Consider the following 21218-nt stretch of genomic DNA (forward strand, 5'->3'; position numbering starts at 1 on the left):
ATTAATAGAGACGTCGAAATATATAGAAAATCCGTCAATGAGAAAGCTAATTTTATTTTTCTTCATTTAGAATTTTCTAACTTCAGAAATTAATTTGCTATTTTTGAAATATATAGAATGATTATTAATAGAGCGCTAATTTTATCATTCTTATTTTGAATTTTTCTAATTGGAAAAACTATTTTCTTTGCTTTCTATTGTTACAACTGCTTTTTTGCTCTTCTAAACTTACAATAACTTGTTGTTTTTTCGGTTTATGCATGCATGTTGTCTTTTTCCAATTTAAGCTTGTAACTTTCTATATTATAATATTAAACAACTTTGACCGGTCACATGAAACCATCCAAAACAAATGCTCTATGTTATAATATTAAATAACTTTGGTCACCGGTGACGTGAAACCATCCCAAAACAAATAAAAATTGATGTTACTTTTACATATGAACCCTCTAAATTTTCTGTATCATCACAGGGGACTGAAGTATACAAAATATAAATTTTAGTAAATTTTTTAGGTACTCGTTAAAAAAATTTGAAAATGTTAGAATTTACTCGGCCACCTTTCAACTCCACTATCTTCCGCCCCTCAGGATGACCAACTTGGTCTCAACAGGATGCATGTACTCGTGCGTTTTTAATGTGTTTATAGCTCTATGATTTCTCAAACACTCATGATTTAATTTTATGTAACAGCTTGTAACTCTTTTAATTAAAAAAAACTGCCTCTGAATTTTTAATCAAAAAAAAAGGAAAAATGATGGACGAATATTTTCCATCTGTAATTATTTCATGACATAATTGATCGGTTAAAAAGGATTAAAATAAAAATGTACAAAAAGAAAATACTACTGTATTTTCAAATTGAAGACTGATAGCAATACCCTACGATTGTTGTGATATAGGACGCAATAATAACTTCGATCCACTATTTTTTTACATTTACGTGTCAAACAAAAAAAAATACTTGATTTTTACAAAATTGGAGTTCAGACCTTCCAAATATTAAATTTTGATATTAATAGAATATTTAAGACTTTTATGCGAACAAATGCTATCCAACCGGAGCTGGTAGCCTGGTAGTCACTTTCTAATAAAGAGTATATGGGACTGTCCTGGTCTCCAGGCTGTCGGCCTAGGCGTCTCCACGTAGACACTTAATCCAATCTTATCCATTACTTTGGTGGAGGATTTTTTATACTTCCTATTCTTTACGCCCTTCAGGGAGGTGAGTAACGTGGATCCAGTAAAGCCGTTCAAATGTCGATCGGACGGTCTATATCAAGCACGTCCTTTAGTTGTCTAGATCTGCCCGAATTTTATAAGTAGACCAGACTCTATATTAGCCGCACAATTTAAACTAAAGGGTGTGGATTAAGCTGGATTAGTCTAATATATTTCTATCAGTTGCAGAGGAACCGCTTTCCGGTACGTCGTATACAGCAAGCGCCAAGCTAGGGGCTTGTTTTGTCGAATTCTGTTGGGGCCATTTGCAATTCTGTTGGGGCCATTTGCGTCAAAACTTGAGTAAATTAATTTTTCCTTTTATGATCACCGTCACCTAGCACTAACACTGTGATGGGAAACAATGGAGCACGATAAATGAGTTCATTTCAGATGAATAGAAATGATTTTGATTTGAAATTTTTTGATGGGAAACTATTTACAAGTTAGTAGAATTCATTTTCAAGAGGAAAAAAAACCATCCATCATATTTATTGAATTTACAGAAATTGTTATTGTTAGAGTTTCACACAACTAAAAAAATGAATGTTAAATTGAAAAAAAAAATTACCGAAGAATGATACAAGTTTGAAGAAAGCAACTCAATATTTCGTCGGAGCTCTTGATGTGAAGAAGAGAGATCGATTTCACCGTGTAGTTGACAAAGGAAGAGAAGAACAAAGAGGGTCGATAGGTCTTCTCACCAGCAAACAATCAATTCTCGTCAAATACTTACGTTTTGATGGAGATTTGCTGACACAATTTGAGAGTTTAAAAGTCGCATGAATTGAACCCTTCTCTTGCTTCTCCTTTGCTTCTGATCACGAACGCGACAAGCAATTCTAATTCTATTTCGCATTTGTTGCTCCCTTCACCTTTCTGATCAGAGGGTAAAACAACCTGTATTGTTTACTAATCATATTGAACTTAATTAGGCCCTGTTTGGCAGCAAAACGCAAGTTACTGTTCATGTGGGAAAACAAAAATTCACTCAGACTGAATTTTTTTTCCCACGTGAACAGTAAATTTCAGTTTAAAATTTTTGCATCCCTATTCCTATTTCCATTTCCTTTGTTCCGTCGACCACGCCCTTAGAGTTTGTATAAATTAAAAAAAAAAGTATCCCATTATTTCAACCCATTTGTAGAACAGTGACAACAAAAAATACTGAACGAATATTATTACATATTTATTTCAACCCATTTGTACCTGCGGGTATACATGTACCACGGGCCAGGCATCACGGTCTGGTTCGTTTTTTTTATGTTTTTTATGTTTATTTTTTATGTTTTTTTACAATGTTGTACGAATATTATTACATGTTTATAATTCAACTTTTAAAATCTGAATAGTTCAATATCAAATAGTGTATATAAATAAATAAAATTTGTAACTTATATGTAAAAATTATTCGTGTGAAAAATTTGTATATTTATTCGGCTAAGTACGAATCTATTTATTTATTTCTTTACATGTGTATATAATTTATTTATATCTCGAAATTTTTAGTTTATATTTTAAATTGATAATATATTTTTAAACACTAATTTATTTTTAATAGGTTAAATAAAATATAAATAAAAAATAAATTAAAACAATATAAACGGATGGGGGAAATTTAAATTTTTTTGAAATTTTGAATATAAACGGGTACGGGTACACAGGTATAGGGTACAAGGGCACGAGTTCACGGGCACAGGCTTACGGGTACGGGTAAACGGGTACTACGGTTCGGGTATGCCCAGATATTTTACCGAAAAACCGAGTCCGGCCCGTTTAATGCCCTTACCCGTGTACCCGTTTACCCATCCTATACCCGGGCTCGGGCACGGTAGGGGTGATTAATGAGCGAGCATGAGCGAGTTAGGGTATGCTCATGCTCGCTTATTTAGTAAATGAGCGAGTTTAAGCGAGTTGATAAATGAGCGAGTTATGAGCGGCTCACGAGTTATGAGTACTAAAATTTAATAAATTGTCATAATTCATTTAAATAAAATATAATAAAAATCCAACAAAAATATAATCATATTACAAAAATCAACAGTATCATCAATACTTCAACAGTGATACTTTCACAGCTATCGTCTTACAAACAATAATATAATATAACAAAAATCAATAGTATCATCCAACAAAGTGTAATACTTTCACAGTAACATCAATAGACAACAATCAATATATTACAAAAATAGAATAATCTAACATAAACTAACAACAACACTAATAAAAATTTAACAGCTATCGTGGCAGAAATTATGAATATTACACAGGATTTAATGAGGCAAGGATGATGTGGCAGAAATTTATTTAGGATTGAATGTGGCAGGGATTAGATGCGGCAAATCCTAAATGAGCGAGTTGGGGCATGCTCATGGTCGCTCATTTAATAAATGAGTGAGTTTAAACGAGTTGATAACTGAGCGAGTTTAAGTGAGTATTTAATGAGCGAGTTATGAGCGGCTCACGAGTTATGAGCAATTTACTAACCCCTAGGTATGGGTACCCCGGGCATAGGGCACGGGCTGCCCGCCTCGGGTTTTGTTAATACACTAATTCAATATGATATATATACTAAAATATGGTTAGAGATGAAATTTTATAATTTTTAGAAAAAAAATTTACAATTTTTTAAGATGGTAAAAAATCACTGTTTTTTAAACGGTTCAAAAACAATGATTCTGTAACTATCTTAAAAATTAGTAAAAAAATTTCAAAAAATATAAAACTTCATCTCCATGCATATTTTAGTATAAATATTATGTTGAACGTCTCGGATTGATAATTTGAACTTTGAAAATAAAGATATAAAATATGAGGTATGATGAGTTATGAAAAATATGAGGCATTAGAACCCTCCTCTATATAAATATATGTTTTATATTTCTTGCCAAAGTAGATAAGATTTTCCTTGACCACGACAAATATTTTCATAATTGGATGACTGGGTCTTTCAGACGCAAGCAATTTTGTTAAATTAAGACCTAGTCTCATCCCCACAGGTCCGCACTGAAATTTTATCTGAGTAGACTGTGGCCCACATAAAATTTTGGGAGATCCATTCAAGTTTAAACAAGCCCAGAAAATAGAAACATCCCCAACATAGCTCTATAGGCCTGTTAAAAGCCTGAAGCTGTTTCATCTGACATTTTTATTTTTACCCATTTTTAAAAATATTTTATTAAAAATAACTAGGGTTCAGCTAAAATTTTAAAAATGCCCAAACCGTGAAAAAAATACACGGTTTTAATTTTTTATTCCAAACCATATAATATATACACGATCCTGAATTTTTATTCCAAACCGTGGAAAAAATCCACGGTCCGACGATTTTTTTTTTTTTTTTTTGCACTATAAATAGGTCCTGAGGAAGAGTTCTAGAGAAGGAGAAAGAGAGGAGAGAAGGAGAAGGAGAAGGAGAAAGAGAGGAAGAGAAGGAGACGTAGTTACTGTTTAGCTTCTAAATCAAGTATTTTTTTTTCTTCAACTGTTCATTTACGTATTTATTATTCATATACTGTGCATATATATTTTTACTGTTCATCAGTGTTCATGTAATGTTCATATACGTATTTACTGTTTATTACTGTTCATATACGATTGTTCACTACTATTCACAACTGTTCACAATTGAAATCAGTAAAATGACAAAATATTTACCATTTACGAATGTAGTTTATTGGTCATGCCTATTGGAATTTCAGTACATTTTGAAGGGAAATTCATTTTTGACCAGAATGGGGTACATTACTCCAAACCTCCAGTAAATACGCATTAGGTTGATGAAAATTTCTCATTTAAGGAGTTGCAATCGCTTATTTATAAAGCGAGCTGCTACAATAGGAATCATTGGGAATTAGAAATAATGGCCCGAATTGTCCAAGCAGGAAAGTATATCAGAATCGCATTGGGAGATGACAGGGCATTGAGAGGCATGATCACGCGGGTTGTGAGGTCTGGTGATGATGTCTGCGAAGTTTTTGCATGCATAATTCACATAGAGGCAGGGGCTGGAAGCTCAGCCCAAAATTTGGTTGCAGAAAATTATGAACCACACACTCTTTTATTCGTACCCGGACCAATGCCAGTACCAGAACTAGAACCAGAAATATACAGTAATTTACCCCAATCTCCACCTTTTATCCCACCCCGACTACAATCTCCACCTTTTATCCCACCTATATCCGTGTATGAAGGTCCTTCATCCTTACCTGGGCCTGAACCAAATCCTCACCCCATACTGCCACTAGTACATGAAGATCCATACGAGTCAAAATTTGAATTTATGAACGAGGTACTGGAGGAGAATCTGCAAACTGGTGATGAATGGGGGGGAAGGAGATTGTGACATTAATGATGAAGAAGATCAAGAAGAATACACACAACCCACTGTGAGACAAAATAGGAATATGTCATTAAGTGGCCGTTCTGAGACTCACCCGTTCATAAACTTCAATGACACATTTGCTTTTCGAGAAGCAGATATTTCTTACTATGGTCATCAGATTGAATACAATAGTGAGCTCGCAAAAGGCCAATACTTCAAAAACAAAAGGCAACTAACGAAAAAGATCAGATAGTACCATGTTGACAAGAATCAGGAAATATATACGAAGAGAAGTGACAAATTATGGCTGAAAATTAGTTTGAATTGTTAAGTTAGAGGTTTGCATGAATTTTATTTATATGTGTTGATAGCTGACAGTTTCACTCTGAACTCAAATTTGCACATCTGGTTAACATAGCAAAATATTCCCAAAAATCATGAAAATTGACCGACATGCAGTCTTGACATCGTAGAACAAGACTGTGAAGTTTCATACAAAATTTCCAAACAGATCGTGAGATATCATCTCTCAAAAATTGCCCGAACTGCTAAAACAAGTTCTAAGCCCAACTTTGCACCTCTGGTTAACGTAGCAAAACATCTCCAAAAATCATGAAAATTGACCGACATGCAGTCTTGACATCGTAGAACAAGACTGTGAAGTTTCATATAAAATATCTGAACAGATCATGAGATATCATTTCTCAAAAATTGCCCGAATTGGTAAAACAAGTTATGTTCCTGGTTGTTCCTGGCCAAAACAGGGGCCGAAACCAATGTGCAGAAAAGCCTATAGTTCAACCAAATTTAATCTTAAAAAAAAAGAAAAAAAAAGTAATCACGTACCTCAACAAATGCCAATGAGACTCGGTGCTCATCGTGAGTCATCCATAATAAAAGACTAAAATAGTCCTTGTTGTTCTCGAGAATGGGCTCATCAATAAGGGCGGCTGGTGGTGGTCTCCTAGACCATCCCCTAGCCATCCTACATTGAAACAAAAATTTAGACATGCTACAATTGGCTACAAAATGCTCATTGTAGTAAAAATATACAAAATAAGCTAATTGCGGTAAAAATATGCTAATTTACGCTAATATGAAACAATATGTTATTCAGGAAAAATATGCTAAAAATTACAAAAACATACTCAACTTGGCTTAAAATATGCTAAAATACACTAATTAGGGTAAGAATATGCTAAATTACGCTAATTACGGTAAAAATATGTTATTCAGGTCAAATATGATAAAACAAGCAAAACTATACTCAAATATGATAAAATACGCTAATTGCGGAAAAAATATGATAAATTAAGCTAATATGAAAAAATAAGTTATTCGGGTAAAATATGCTAAAACAAGCAAAAATATACTCAAATATGCTCAAAATATGCTCAAATACGCTAATTATGGTAAAAATATGCTTATTCGAGTCAAATATGCCAAAACAAGCAAAAATATACTCAAATATGATAAAATACGCTAAATGCAGTAAAAATATGCTAAATTAAGCTAATATGAAAAAATAAGTTATTCGGGTAAAATAATATGCTAAAACAATAAAAAATATACTTAAATATGCTAAAAATAAGCTCAAATACGCTAGTTATGGTAAAAATATGCTTACTCGGGCCAAATTGCAGTCAAAATACGCTAATTTCACTAATTACAGTAAAAAAATATGCTTATTCGGGTCAAATATGCCAAAACAAGCAAAATATACTAAAATATGCTAATTGCAGTAAAAATATGCTAAAATACTATAATATGAAAAATAATAAGTTATTCATGTAAAATATGCTAAACAAGCAAAAATATAATCAAATATGCTAAAAATATGCTCAAATATGCTAATTGCGGGAAAAATATGCTTACTCGGGTCAAATTGCAGTCAAAATACGCTAATTTCGCTAATTATGGTAAAAATATGCTTATTCGGGTCAAATATGCCAAAACAAGCAAAAATATACTCAAATATGTTAAAATATGCTAAAATACGTTAATATAAAAAAATATATTATTCGGGTAAAATATGCTAAAACAAGCCAAAATATCTAAAATAAAATTAAAACTAACTTTGGTACCATAATTATCACTAAATACAAATAATTTTGGTACCTACATTAACACTAATTACCACTAAATTGGTTCCATAATTAATTAACTCTAATTATAACTAATTAACAATAATTAACACTAACTCAACTAATTAAATATAATTAATACTAATCAAAACTACATTATACTAATTTGGTATATTAAAACTACATTATACTAATTAAACTACATTATACCTTAATTGGACTAATCTACAATATTTACACTACAAATGAAATTTTAAAAAAGTATAGGGGCTTACTTGCAAATATGCTAAAGAGAGGAGAAAAATGGGAGAAAATCCGAATTTGATGAGAGATAATGAAAATTTGAGAAAATGAAATGGGAGGAGAGAGAGTGTGCTGTCCATGCCTATATATAGTCCCGGACCATGTAAAAATTCCGCGGTTTGGAATTTTTAATCGGGGCTGTAGATTTTTTTCACGGTTTGGAATAAAAATTTTGGACCGTGTATTTATTCCACGGTTTGGAATAAATAATCGGAACCGTATATTTTTTTCACAGTTTGAGTATTTTTAAAATTTTGATTGAAACCTAATTATTTTTAATAAAAGATAAAAATAAAAATGTGGGTTGTTTCATAAATGATCCAGAGTCCAGACTCATCAGATACGGATAATCCGGATCATTCCGTATCCGAACCTCTCCGACCTCTCTCTCCCAATTTCTCGTTTCTCAACCCTTGGACTTCGACTTCTCCCAATTTCTTTCAATCTCTATTCGTTCAAATTATGCGGTCTCCACTGAAATCCATCTTGGACCTGGATTGGATCTCTCCACCGAACAGTGTTATTTATTCCATTAATTAGTTTCTTGGGAAACATAATAGACACACACATGATTTATAGATTCAAATTGCAATATTTTCTCAGTGAAGTAATACTCAATCTACCCTATCAATTGTCGTTTCTACCCTAGAGCAGCAGACTCATAATACTGAGGGAGCAGCCCAATGTAAAATGGAAGGAGCAACAAACTACTATTGTAATAGAATTTAAGATTTTTTTTTCCTTTTTTATGGCGCATTTTAGATTCATTTTTTGTGTTAAATTTTCTTAATTTTTTTCTGTAGCAATGGGTATTTTGGTAAGGTCGGTAAGTCTCTATACATTAACATAGAAAGAGTATAATTTCTAAAATCTTGAACAATATAATTGCCACAAATATAAAATTATCTGATGCAAAAGATACAGACATGCTATTTCAACTTGGTGCATAAACGATTTCTCTCTTGATCTTCTTTCTCTTAATGTTACAAACATTGGAATTGAAAATATTTGTGTGTAACCTCCAATAAATAGATATAGGATCTATTTATAGTAGTTTAGCTTTAATATGATATATTCATCAAATACCAAATGAATGAATTAGATTTAATGTGCTATTAACAGTGAAAAATTAAAAGAATTGAAACTTTCAATTAATGATACAAAAAGATACAAAAAAAAATTTGGTGACATTTAAGAGACTAAAAAATCTCGAGAGGTAGCACAATTAGCTAGGAAAATGTCCTAGAGTTGTTATACCCAAAGGTCGAGAATTCGATTCCCCCTCACGAACCTTGGTAGCTACTACCAAGTTTTCAAAAAAAAAAAAAATCTCGAAATATTTATATTCACGAGACCACTTAATTGAAATTAATCTAACAAATCCTTCTGGTTTAGGATTTTACTAGGAAAAAGAGTGATCCTAAATTGCTCTCTTTATTTGCTTTTCACAATTTCTAGGAACCTGTGTAATACTTAATCCATTTTCAATGCAATACACCTACGGGTCTTCAAATAAATAAATAAATAAAATTGTCGTTTCTGTTTGTACCAAATATTACAAAATGATTTGAGTTTCAGGCCAAACATAATTAGAAGCTTACTTTAAAGTTTCCAAAATGGGTCACTAAGACTAGCTTTATTTTGGTGTCATAAGTTTTGCTGCTATTAGGCAACAGTCTCAATTTTTAAAACTAATATATCATAATAATTTTTGGAGCAAGCAAAAGAAGAAAGCCCTGCCTGGTTTCTATTAAGAATAATTTATTGAATAATAAGTTAGTTCTGTCACAGTGTACAAGTTATGTATCCGAATTATATATGTATCCGTTAATATCCAATCCGTATCCGTATCCATTTAGTATCTGATCTGTATCTGTATCTGAAAAATAAAAACAAATACGGATATAGTTTTACCAATATCCAATCCGTATCCGTTCCATTTGCACCCCTAACTATAATACCCTTCTTTGTCCCGGAAAGCAACATGTCGATGTAACAAAATGAAACTGAGAACTCATTTCTTGTAAAAATGATGATAGATGGACCTCTGAGATTTCTGGTATCTTGGCACAAGAATTGTCTGAAATTTTGAAGTTTTATTATTAGTACAATTCCCTATACTCGTAATCATGATATAGTGGCTTGGAGACGAGAACATTATGGTAAATTCACTGTAAAATCTCTATACAAGTTTCTAAATTCTAGAGGTGATGCACATGTTAAATATTTAGTTTGGTGGAAAATACCAATACCATCAAAGATTAAAGTGTTTATGTGACTTATCATAAATGTTTTTTTCTTTTTTTTTGTTAACAAAATCCAATACGATTCAATAGGGTTGAACTGAAAACACTGAATGTTAGTTCTGTGAGGTAGACTCTTTTGACAACCACGGTTAAAAGACAGTATTACTGGTACAAGCTCTGATACAATTTGCTTGACAAGTAGGCCCTTTCGGATACAAACAGGACAATTTATTTTCGGATCAGTGAATTACCGATAAGGCAGACCGTTTTGACAACCACGGATTTAATTGATTCTTAATTTCTTATAGTGCGATAGCATGCTATCAGAGGCATGGATGGTTGGGAACTCGGAATGAATTTGGTTTTTCTTGCACAAGCAAACAGAGTAGAACTATGTCTGATTAGGCGCCGTTGTGTTCCATGCGGTTAACCTAATGATGACCCATTTACTTCATGTTTATATATAAGTTGTTGGGCACCTTAAACCTGATCCGATAGGAAGATTTTCATAAATAAAATTTACAAGAGTGACGCTGTGATAATATGCATCCTACAAAGAAGTCGTTACAATAAATTCATATATTTATTTTTGAAATTTTAGCAATCGATATAAATTGCTCAACATGAGATACATATGAAAATATACTACCAATTTTTTTTACTAACTAAATAGAAATATACTTGATCTAAAGTTTTTGTATCATCCGAAAATAATGATTTTCTACTATTTAAAAAGATAGTAAAACAATCATAAAATTTATAATATTTAGTCTAATACACATTTTCATATAAAAATCATGTTTAGTTGTTTAAATCGATTATTTAATTTTTAAAATATATACATAGATTTATAGCCCGGTGATTGAACGATTCTGGGCAAGTTAGTTATGGCCCAGATAAAATTTTGGGAAATTCATTCAAGTTTCAATAAGCCAAGAGTCTATAAAACATCCATCCCACAGCTCGGTAGGCCGGTTAAAAGGCCATAGAAAAAGTATGGCCCCAAGCTGTTCGATGAAATGCTTCAGAGTCGGGGCAGCCTGATACACTATGATGTTCTTCCTAGTCGCAGGAAAAACATATCAGGTGTAACAAAATGAAACAGAGAAGTCGTTTCTCCTATTAAAGAAGATAGTTGGGCCTCTGAGAACTTTTCTTTTAATTTAAACAAATTTGGAATGCCTACAATTAACCATCCTTTGAAGCAATGGAATACGGAAAGAAGAAGAAGAGCAATTTACTAGAGAATTGAGTAAGTTATAACTTGTAAGCTACCTTGGTAGCTTATTAGATAGCCTTCACCAATGAAAGGGAGAACTTTTTCTCCCAAACTAACCATGAATTAAACTTAATAATTGAATTTACACCCTCAATGTCAAAGAATGCTTCAAAGTACCAACATGGAGTGTGTGCGCGCCTAGCGCAACCTTTCGGCTTCCGGTTTCATCCACCACACTCAAATCCTTGCAAACATCAAGCTTGAATGTAACGTCTCCTACTCCTCCAGGCCCTAGATACACCCTCTCAAAGCCTAGCAAGTGCTTTTGCGGAGCATTATGCACGGTAGGAGGTGTGGTGAAGAGGAACACTGTGTGTGCTCCGGACATTGCGCCTGAGTTTTGCACACGCAATTGAATTTGAAATGCTGCATTCTGGCAATGATTCCCAAAGGCATTAACTGACTTGCATTGCTCGGAGGAACATGTGTGCCCTTCTTCAAGAGGTATGTAGATGGTTTTTGGAGCTTGGACGAGCCGGTGCTTGTAAGTCGTGTAGCTCAGGCCATCCCCAAAGGAATAAACTGGGGTACCCGTGTAGAAACGGTAAGTTCGGCCTGGGTAGCCATTGGATGAATCGGGTCGCATGCGCATGTCAGTCATGGGGACACTAGTGAATGATTCGGGGTACCATGTTACTGGTAACCTTCCACCTGGATTAATAAAAAAGATATTAAAATTTATTTCAGGGTAGAAATTTGCATTGAGACTTGCAGAGGTGCAAGTTGGATGAGATTTTGTAGAACAACCATATAATCACAGAGAAAAAAAGAATTGACACTTACAGGGATTGAAGGAACCAAAAAGTACATCAGCCAGGGCCCCTCCACCTTTCTCGCCTGGATAACCTATCCAGAGAATGGCCGGGATCTTAGAGCTCGTTTTGGCAAATGAAATGTCAAATGGGCCACCAGACATGATTACAAGAATTACCGGCCCCTTGGAAACCTTTGCCACCTCTGTAATCAAAGTTGTTTGCTGGCCGGGTAGCAGGAGGCTGACCCGATCCAAACTCTCCCTCTCTACTGTTTGATCGGCACCAACAATTAACACTGTTGCATCAGCTTGTGAAGCAGCCGATTTTGCATTGTCTAGCTGAAGACTATTTCCAGAGCAACCAACATTGGTGCAACCGGGCTGGTAGACCGTGGAGACATAAGAAGCTAGGCCTTGCAAAGGTGTTATGTAGCTGCATGGTGTACCTATAAGAAGAATTTAAATGTGCCAAAAGAGATGTTCAAATAGAACAATGAATAAACAGCATGATATATTTTCATTATTGTTCTAATTATAAAATTTTTTTTTTTTTTGAAAACTAGACAGAGGCTGTCCTAATTATAAAAGTTTGTTTCAGAATAAGTTTCTTCAATAGAGGACACCAAACCAAAATTGTGAACTCAACAATGGCCTGTTGAGGTTCTCTATCTCCTTTTCATTATTAACTTATTCCTTTTTCTTCAAGATTATGGTCCATGAGCCTGATTTTATTTTGGTACTTATATAATATACCTTCATAGTTTCCGATCATGGTATGTGTAACATTCGCATTGGGTCCTATCACGGCAACCGACTTGAGGGACTTTCCAGGGAGCGGTAGCACATCATTGTCGTTCTTCAGAAGTACAATGCCTTGCCGGGCCGCCTCACGCGCCAACTCCTGATTGGCTGTCGTGCACACGTCCTTCGGCCCAAGAGCTCCATACTGGTGGTTCCTCGGATCACCGTCAAAGAAACCCAACCGCATCTGCACGATGAAGTTGTTTGTTATAGCATTGTCCACATCAGCTTCGGATACTTTTCCTCCCTGCACGGCTGCCAGAGTGTGCTGACCTAAGAAATTCCCGCAGTCTAGATCCAAACCTGTCAGATTTGAAATTTTTAGATCTGTTACACCACTGGATTGGTCTTAAATTAGCTAATCTGTCATTTCTATTATTCTTTTTTTTTCCTTTGTTGCTTGTTTGTGTGAAGATAAGATTTTTGCAGTTCACTTAGAAATTAATAAGTATTTTCATAAGAAATGGTGATTTTGCCTTGAAGTTATCTGCTCCAAATACAATATTATGATATTAATTCCAGGTGCCATACTTAAGTCGCTATCATACATATCTAAAGTATAACATTGCTTTTCTAAATAACAATTATGTTGGGTCAGTATTAGGCAGCATAGTCCAATAAGTCAAGATGCCAACTAAATGCGTTGCCATGTTCACTTCTCACACTTGCAACTAAGTTGGAGAAGCCTCTTTCATGCTGTAAATTTCCGTTTAGCAAATTTGAACAGAAATTTTTTTTGTTTATTAATAATTACAACTCCCCATATTTCAGGTTAAAAGTACTAATCACCTCACTTTCAGAATGAAATCTAATTACCTGACTTGATGGTAATAGCAGCTGCATCTTCTGGTGTTTTGGTGTAGTGCTGGTTATTATAAAGCACATCAACTGAATCACAGTCGGAAACTATGTAGCTGAAATTAATAAAATTATTAAAAGTTAGATGATTGATATGGCAAAAAATTGATTTTGACAACTAGTCATGTCAACTTAAATTCAATTCTCTGTTCCATAACAGAGTCTTGTGCTGTATATTAATGAATGTCTCAGAAGCGTTCCATCTTTTCTGGTACTTTATTGGTCCGTACTTTTTTTTTTTTTTTAATTCATATCTACCTGATACTATTGACATAATGACATCTAAAGCAGGTCCCACTAATAACCATTTTAAGAATTTGATATTATTATGTTTGCAGTTAGGTTTGCACTTTACAGCTGCATAATCATCTGTTTGTTTTCTTTCTACAAGAATTATTGTACGGAAGTGAGGAAAGTCTCTCTTTTAAAGCAAACAAAGCAAAATCCTCAAGAAAAATTAGCTACCAACTGGACCACCAACTTGTACCAACTGGCTTGGTATCACTTTACTAGACATAAAAGATACATAGACTATATACCAGATTGGCTAATATCAGATAAATTTAACAAAATTATTGCCTCAGTACCAACTAAACTGCATCTACCAAGTTTGTTTGGTACTGTTCATACATTGCACATACCCGTTAAGTTTCCAGTCGCCTCTAATGACGCCGGAAAGTAAGTCCTTATCGGCGCATGTCGGTTTACCATTGACCTGGTTGTAGGAGCACATGACACTAGCCACATTGCCATCTATTACACAGCTCTTGAATGGAGGCTGGAATGTGTCGTCAAGGTCTTGCTGGCTCACCTACAATAAGGCAGAACCAACCACATTATACATTACATCAATTAATGTTTTTTTATGTATTAAATTAGGGACGATTGGTATACACCTACCAAATCTAAATCAAATAAATCTAATAAGATATCACTCACTTAATTTGTCACTCATGTGCCTAATTATATTAGGTGGCTCATGCTCTGCAAGAAAGCTATCTACTTGTAGAAATATTACCTTAATAGTATTGAGCTACTAATTTTATAATTTTTGAATATTTTTGGTACTTCAATTGCTTTCCAAACTTAATTTGAATATAAACACATATTTTGTATGCATAAGCTGCATCCGAACACATAAACGTAATCCTTAAATTATGTTTAATACTACCTTAATAAAATGTACATACTAAATATTTAAGAAATATATAAAACTTTTTAAAAATATACATATGATTACATATACATAGTTGGACTTGGCGTCGTCTGGGACATGAACTTTTTTGTCATCTGTAAACATAAACATGTGTAGTAGATTGAACTTTAGAATAAAGAAAAAAACCACCTTTTGTTTTATGACTAAGGTAATTTTTGTGTGAAAAATTACAGGTTTGAAATCTGATTAGAATGGAAAAAAAAAAAAAAAAAAACTGGAAAAATTCTAGAAGTACTCTATTTGATCATTGCAGAGCCGGCTGGGGTCTCTAATTAAATTATACCAAAGAGCGACAACGAATCGCATATTGTTACCAGCAGGCAGCAGCAGCAGGTGTGGTGCCCTTTTGCCAAGATCTGCTTTAATAAATTAGATTGGAATCGGCTGGTGCACGAATTCCGAGGAGATTTGTTTAAGTAGAGAGAGGTAATTAGGTCGTCAACACGTTTCTCGGTCCCATGATAGGATAATTAGTTTATATATACTAATACTAGAATTGCATTGGATTTTGTTATGGTTGTATTTGTATCGAGACGACCAATTTTATTACCATTATAATATTCTTTTCTGACACATAGGAAAGGCTTATGTTGGCTTTGATCATGTGCGTATAGAAATGATTGATATTAAAGAATCGATTCAGAATAATCAATGAGATCGGAACTGACTAAAAATATTTAGATTATTTTTTAAAATAAAGATGGAATATTGTCAGTTTAAAATATATATTTTTTGAAAATGACATGTTATATACGAAGAGTATTGCTTTAATCACTGTATCAAAAACTTATTATCAATTAGAAATATTTGTTAAAATTATTTTTAGTTTAATCAATATTTTCAAATTATTCTTTAAAATAAAGATGAGAGCATTGTCGTAATCACTCTATCAAAAAGTAATTATTAATAAGGAATATTTGTTAATTTTGTTTTGTTTAATCATTTTTTTAGGGATTACCGTCTTCTAATTTTCTATAAAAAGATATTTGTTAAAAATAAAATGTATAATCAAGAGAATCATAGAGCATCTCTGTCAAATTGGATGCAAGTTCCAAGACCACAAATATAGTAGTTTTAGACCACAAAAAAAAAAAAATGAAGAATAGTTACTTTTACTTAAAATGGCAACTCTGAGAGAAACATATTGTTTTTATGCTTAGCATACTTAATTAAACCAAAATTGATTTGACAACTAATTGTGACACTGAACTTCATTATTTCAATATTAAGTGCAGTTACTTCTACTTAAGAAAACGATATTTTGGTCTTCTATTAATAAGAGTCACTTTCCACTTACCTTTTAATAAGAGTAGTTTTCCTCTCAAAATAAATAAGAGTAGTTAGTTTGCCTGTTACATCAACAAAATCCACAAGTTTGCAAGGCAACAAAAGATGGTACCGGGTTCCTTTGTTGCATATCTTCTGACTCATTTCGTGTCAATGATTAACTTTTGTAACTAAAACTGGTGTTGCAAGATTTGAAACTGGATAAAAATGTAAAGAAAAACACATCTCTAAGAAAAAAAGAAAAGAAGGGAAAATGTGACCTTAATAAACTTACAATGGCATTGAAGGTATAGCGTTGAACCCCTTTCCAGTTATCGACATCGTAGGCGGTGTAATGCTTGCAACATGCTGCGACCTTGAGGGTGTCCGGTTGGCCGGTCTCTTGCAAACCCTTCACGTACCCGGTCGCATATTTGCTCGCTAAAAGCGGGTCCTCGCCAGGTGTCTCCTGCCCCCTTCCCCATCGCGGGTCCCGGAATATGTTGATGTTCGGGCTCCAAAACGTCAGCCCCGCCAAGCCGACATTGTACATTGCACGAGCCTCTGTCGAAACCACCTATGTAAAGTGAAATATGGCATGTATGAGTGAGTTTTGTTTTACCAAAATTGAGTAGTTTGTTAATTGTTATGCAATATACATGTCTTTTATTTCTTTTCTTTTTTTCTTTTTGAAGTGTTAATAAAACGTGGGCCATAATTCAGAGGTGGATCTTAAGCCAATTAAAAGGTGACTAAGTTACCCCTATGATTTTAAAATATTAATTATATATACTAAAATTTAATTAAATTTTATTTTTTTGAAATATTTTATATAGTCTAGCCTCCCTCATAAATAATTACATGTTAACTTTAATTTAATGGTAAGAGCTTATGTAATATTGAAAATTGGAAATAGCATGGGTTCAATTCCCACTAGCTACAATTTTGTATTTTAATTTTTAGCCCTCTATTAAAATTTTATAGTTCCGCCCTTGTCATAATTAAATAGAGGGGAAAAAAACAATTACCGCGTTTTCAAGTTTTCAAGTTTTCAAAATTTTAATTTTTCGCGGTATAAATATTTAGTAGGGTCCAACGGAGATGAAAAAGTAGTGACCATATTTTGTGAAAAAATTCTAGGATAAAAAAATATTTTTTTTGTTATTTGGTGCTTGAGAAGGCTTGTCAGATAACATGTTAGCAGAAATTCGTATCCTCTGCATTAACTCAAAAGGGAATCTTTTGAGTTAATTAATCTCAACCGTCTGATCTGTTTTAAGATTCGTGCAGAATAAATCTGCACTAATATTAAAAGGTCACTTATATTATAAGCAGGTGCCTCTTTAGCTCTGTTTAAAATCAGACGGTTGAAATTTATCAACTCAAAAAGATTCTCTTTTTAAGTTAATGCAGAGAGGATACGCATTCATCTTTAGCAGAGGGACCATAATCTTGCACTGATGTCAATCTCCCAGAAGACAATGACATCTCAACTGATTGTAATGTGGGGTTAGATATGGTAGCCTTGTTGCCACAGCCAGTAGGGAAATACTTAAAATCCATAATAATACACAGAGGCCAAAACAAATTATCACCTACACAGTAGGCATTAATTAATATACACATAAATAAGCCTTTAAAACTTCCAATTTTCGGTTGTGCAAGCAATAATGACACACTACAAGAAAATCTTTTTTCATTTTACGAAGAATTCTTCATAAATTAATCTGACAATACTACTATTGTATATGGAGAAATAATCTTTGATAACCAATTTAATGTCCTTTGAGAGATCACAGATTTAAAATTAGTTGTGAATATTTAAGTGGAATCTAATCTCATTTTTGTCTTACAAAAAATACTGTCGTGCATTGAGAAAGCTTCTTCAAAATTGGTAAATTCTCATTCCTCATACTTTCATTTGTTAAGGATTGTATAAAATAGACGAACAATATTCTTTAGAGAATGTTGTTGTTTTAATGAGGCAAGTAAAGGCGTTGGAGAATACTAAGGTGGTGAAGAAAGAACCTTCTCTCCGTTTGAGTGTTAGAGTATGTTTGAATTAATTAATAACGAGTATAATAAATGTAGTTGGATCAAAAGTTGCAACTCTTGAACTAAAGTCGGGACCCACATTGTCAGAATCAGATCTTATTTTACCGTGTGGGTCCTGAGTTTCTGTCAAAATCCTTGACTTTAGAATTGAGGTTGGTTAATAAATTCAAGCTATTCTCCTTAGGATTGTATTTAATTCCACCAAGCTGTGAATAATTACTACAACAGTAGCAAGACAGGAAAGCTTCAGACGTAACTATTAATATCAGATTTTGTGTTTTTTCAGAAAAGAAAGAGAAATAAGTTACAAACAGACCAATAGAAGCACTCAAAAAAAAAAAAAAATTTTGCTATTTGTTCATTGTACTGCTTTTCATATACCAATTAGAAGTTAGAACTGTAGCATGAGTTTCAAATAAACTACATTAAAATTGACCAACAAACAAAAGAGTAACTCCAAAATTAATAGAGAAAAATCTCCAAAATGCCAATGCAGGTTAAAGGAAAGCAAAAAATCATATTGAAAAAACATGTAAATGATATGAGGAACTCACCCTTCCAATGGCTTCAAACAGAGAAGAATTGAAAGAAGCCGCAGTGAGAATCGGCATTGGGAAACTAGTGGCTCCCGGCACGAGAGTCGAGAAATGGGTACCGGGTCCGACATAGGAAACACCGTGCAATGCCTCCGACCACCACTCATAGGTGGGTATGCCGAGCCTTGACACCGCGATAGCCTTGTTCACCAAAAACCCAATTTTCTCTTGCAATGTCAGCCTCTTTACCAGATCCGATGCCCTGTCAGAAAAGCTCAATGAACTGTTACAAAACCCAAAACCAGCTAAGCTCGGAGTAGATTTAGTGTCGCAAGCAAAGGTAGGGTTTTGGGCCGTGACAGAGGTGGCAATGAGAAAAAGAAAACAGAGGAAACAGAGCAATGTAAAATGGCATTTTGATGCCATTTTTTGGGTTTTTGGTGCTGGAGTGAGAGAGCGGATAGGAGGTGCCTGCTTATAACAAGTAACAGTGGGTGTGGGTTGTGAGCTGTGTGTAGCACACCCGTGACAATGACATGCGTAGAGAGGAGAGCGCAGAGGTGGGTTCGGCTGTAGAGACCCGTGAAGGAATTTTGGATATATTTAAATTATGAAGAGAAGTTATGTAGCTTTGTTTATACGATAGTAAAGAAGAAGAAGATGATGGCAATGATGATGATGATGATGTTGTATTAAGTAGTAAATTAAATTGGAATGAAGGGTTGGGAGGTGCTTGTTTATGTAGGGTTGTGAGGGGTTGCAAGCGATTTTATCGTCATAAAAGCCGGATTTGCTATTACAAATGTGTTAGATTTATATACGAATAATTTCTTGTCGAACATATAAAAAGGCTTATTGGTGTGAAATTGGTGTAAAGTTATACAATCTTTTCGTTTGAAAAAGTACAAGGTATATACAGAAACAAAATAAACAGAAATAAAAACAGGTATTGATTCTTTTCTTTGTTTGTCTGATTGGGTTTTTGGTGCGGCTGTAGATTGGGTGATGTCAGAAAAAAAGGAGGCTTTTTCAGCCTTTGTAGAATATTATCTTCTCATTCTTTTTTTTTTCTCCCTTTTTTTGCTTTTTGGATGTTAAGGCTTCCTTTTCAATGTTTTGTGTCTTATGCTAATTGCTAAAGGTATATGCCGACTAAATTTTTTTGAGGCGATTGTGCAAAATTAGAAATATTAGAGAGAAATTCCACAAAAATAACAGTTTGTCCCAGGAACCGTTAGGGTAAATATTTGGACAGAGCAGTTTTTAATTCGTGCAGCGCATGAGTTATATTCAACATTCTATTTGATTATATTGTTTGTGGATGCATAAATTTGAAACTGCTATGTCAAAATTTTCACCCATATATCCGCTATACTGTGCAAAAATAGATATTTGGCTCGGTTACTGTGTCTATTGCATGGAAATTTCTTATGGTTTTGACTTTACCGTTTTACAAAAAAAAAAAAAAAAAATCTAAGCATCAAATTCAGCAAAAGAAAAAAAAAACTGAGACACTGAATAAGCAGATATATATTAAGTACAATTGCATACCACTATAATGATATTTTATTTATATTGTAGCCGTAGATTTGGTACACATATTTATTTTTCATTGCAGGTTTTGGATTTTATTTAATAGAAAAAAACATAATGTCGATATAATGGTGCGAAAATTAATAGGAGTAACGACAACATACAATAAGGCCCTGTTCGGCGTGCCGATGAGAATGGGTGTGGAAATAAAAAAAGTGAAAATTTGAACTGTTTTTTACTGTTCATGTGAGAAAAAAAAAACTGATTTTGAGTCATGAACTATGATAAAATGGTGATGCCGAACAGGACCTAAAATGGTGATGACGTTTACAAATTTAAAAGTTAAATTAATAAGAAGAATGTGAACTTTGGCATCTGTACAGTAGTAAATAGTATAATGAGAACAAGAACTATGATAGGGTCATGTAAACAAGGTCCTTAAAAAAATAAGGTTTGAATCATGAATAACCCGATCTCATAATCCTTTCGCCGGACTGAATCGGGAACAAGAATAAGACCTATACCTTCACAACACCAAGCAGGCCTGTCACGGCCCAAATCTCATCTGAGGTACCATTCCGACCTGACGAGATAAAGCAGGCCAAGGTTCGGTTAAGAAGCCCATCTCGGCCTACAGCGGCACCCGTTGTTCGTACGAATAAACCCGCATAGAGCGACTATGAGACGTCTGCTAAACCGTATGCGGACTCCTCTGACAACTCTAACAACGCATAATAATTGT

At 33.8% G+C, this 21218-nt stretch overlaps 1 protein-coding gene across 1 annotated transcript; it reads right to left on the minus strand.

Annotated features, from left to right (window-relative positions):
* Window positions 1-11329: 11329 nt before the first annotated feature.
* XYL4 (beta-D-xylosidase 4) lies at window positions 11330-19654 on the minus strand. Its single transcript, XM_078324403.1, has 7 exons — window positions 18962-19654; window positions 16648-16929; window positions 14512-14681; window positions 13829-13926; window positions 12965-13315; window positions 12241-12657; window positions 11330-12108 (listed from the first exon to the last, which is right to left on the minus strand). Exons 1-7 carry the CDS (start codon window positions 19367-19369, stop codon window positions 11540-11542), a joined length of 2295 nt encoding a protein of 764 aa, XP_078180529.1. The 5' UTR covers window positions 19370-19654; the 3' UTR covers window positions 11330-11539.
* Window positions 19655-21218: the final 1564 nt, after the last annotated feature.

The sequence above is a fragment of the Carex rostrata genome, chromosome 22 (assembly GCF_964058835.1).
Source record: "Carex rostrata chromosome 22, lpCarRost1.2, whole genome shotgun sequence".
Classification (NCBI taxonomy): Eukaryota; Viridiplantae; Streptophyta; class Magnoliopsida; order Poales; family Cyperaceae; genus Carex; species Carex rostrata.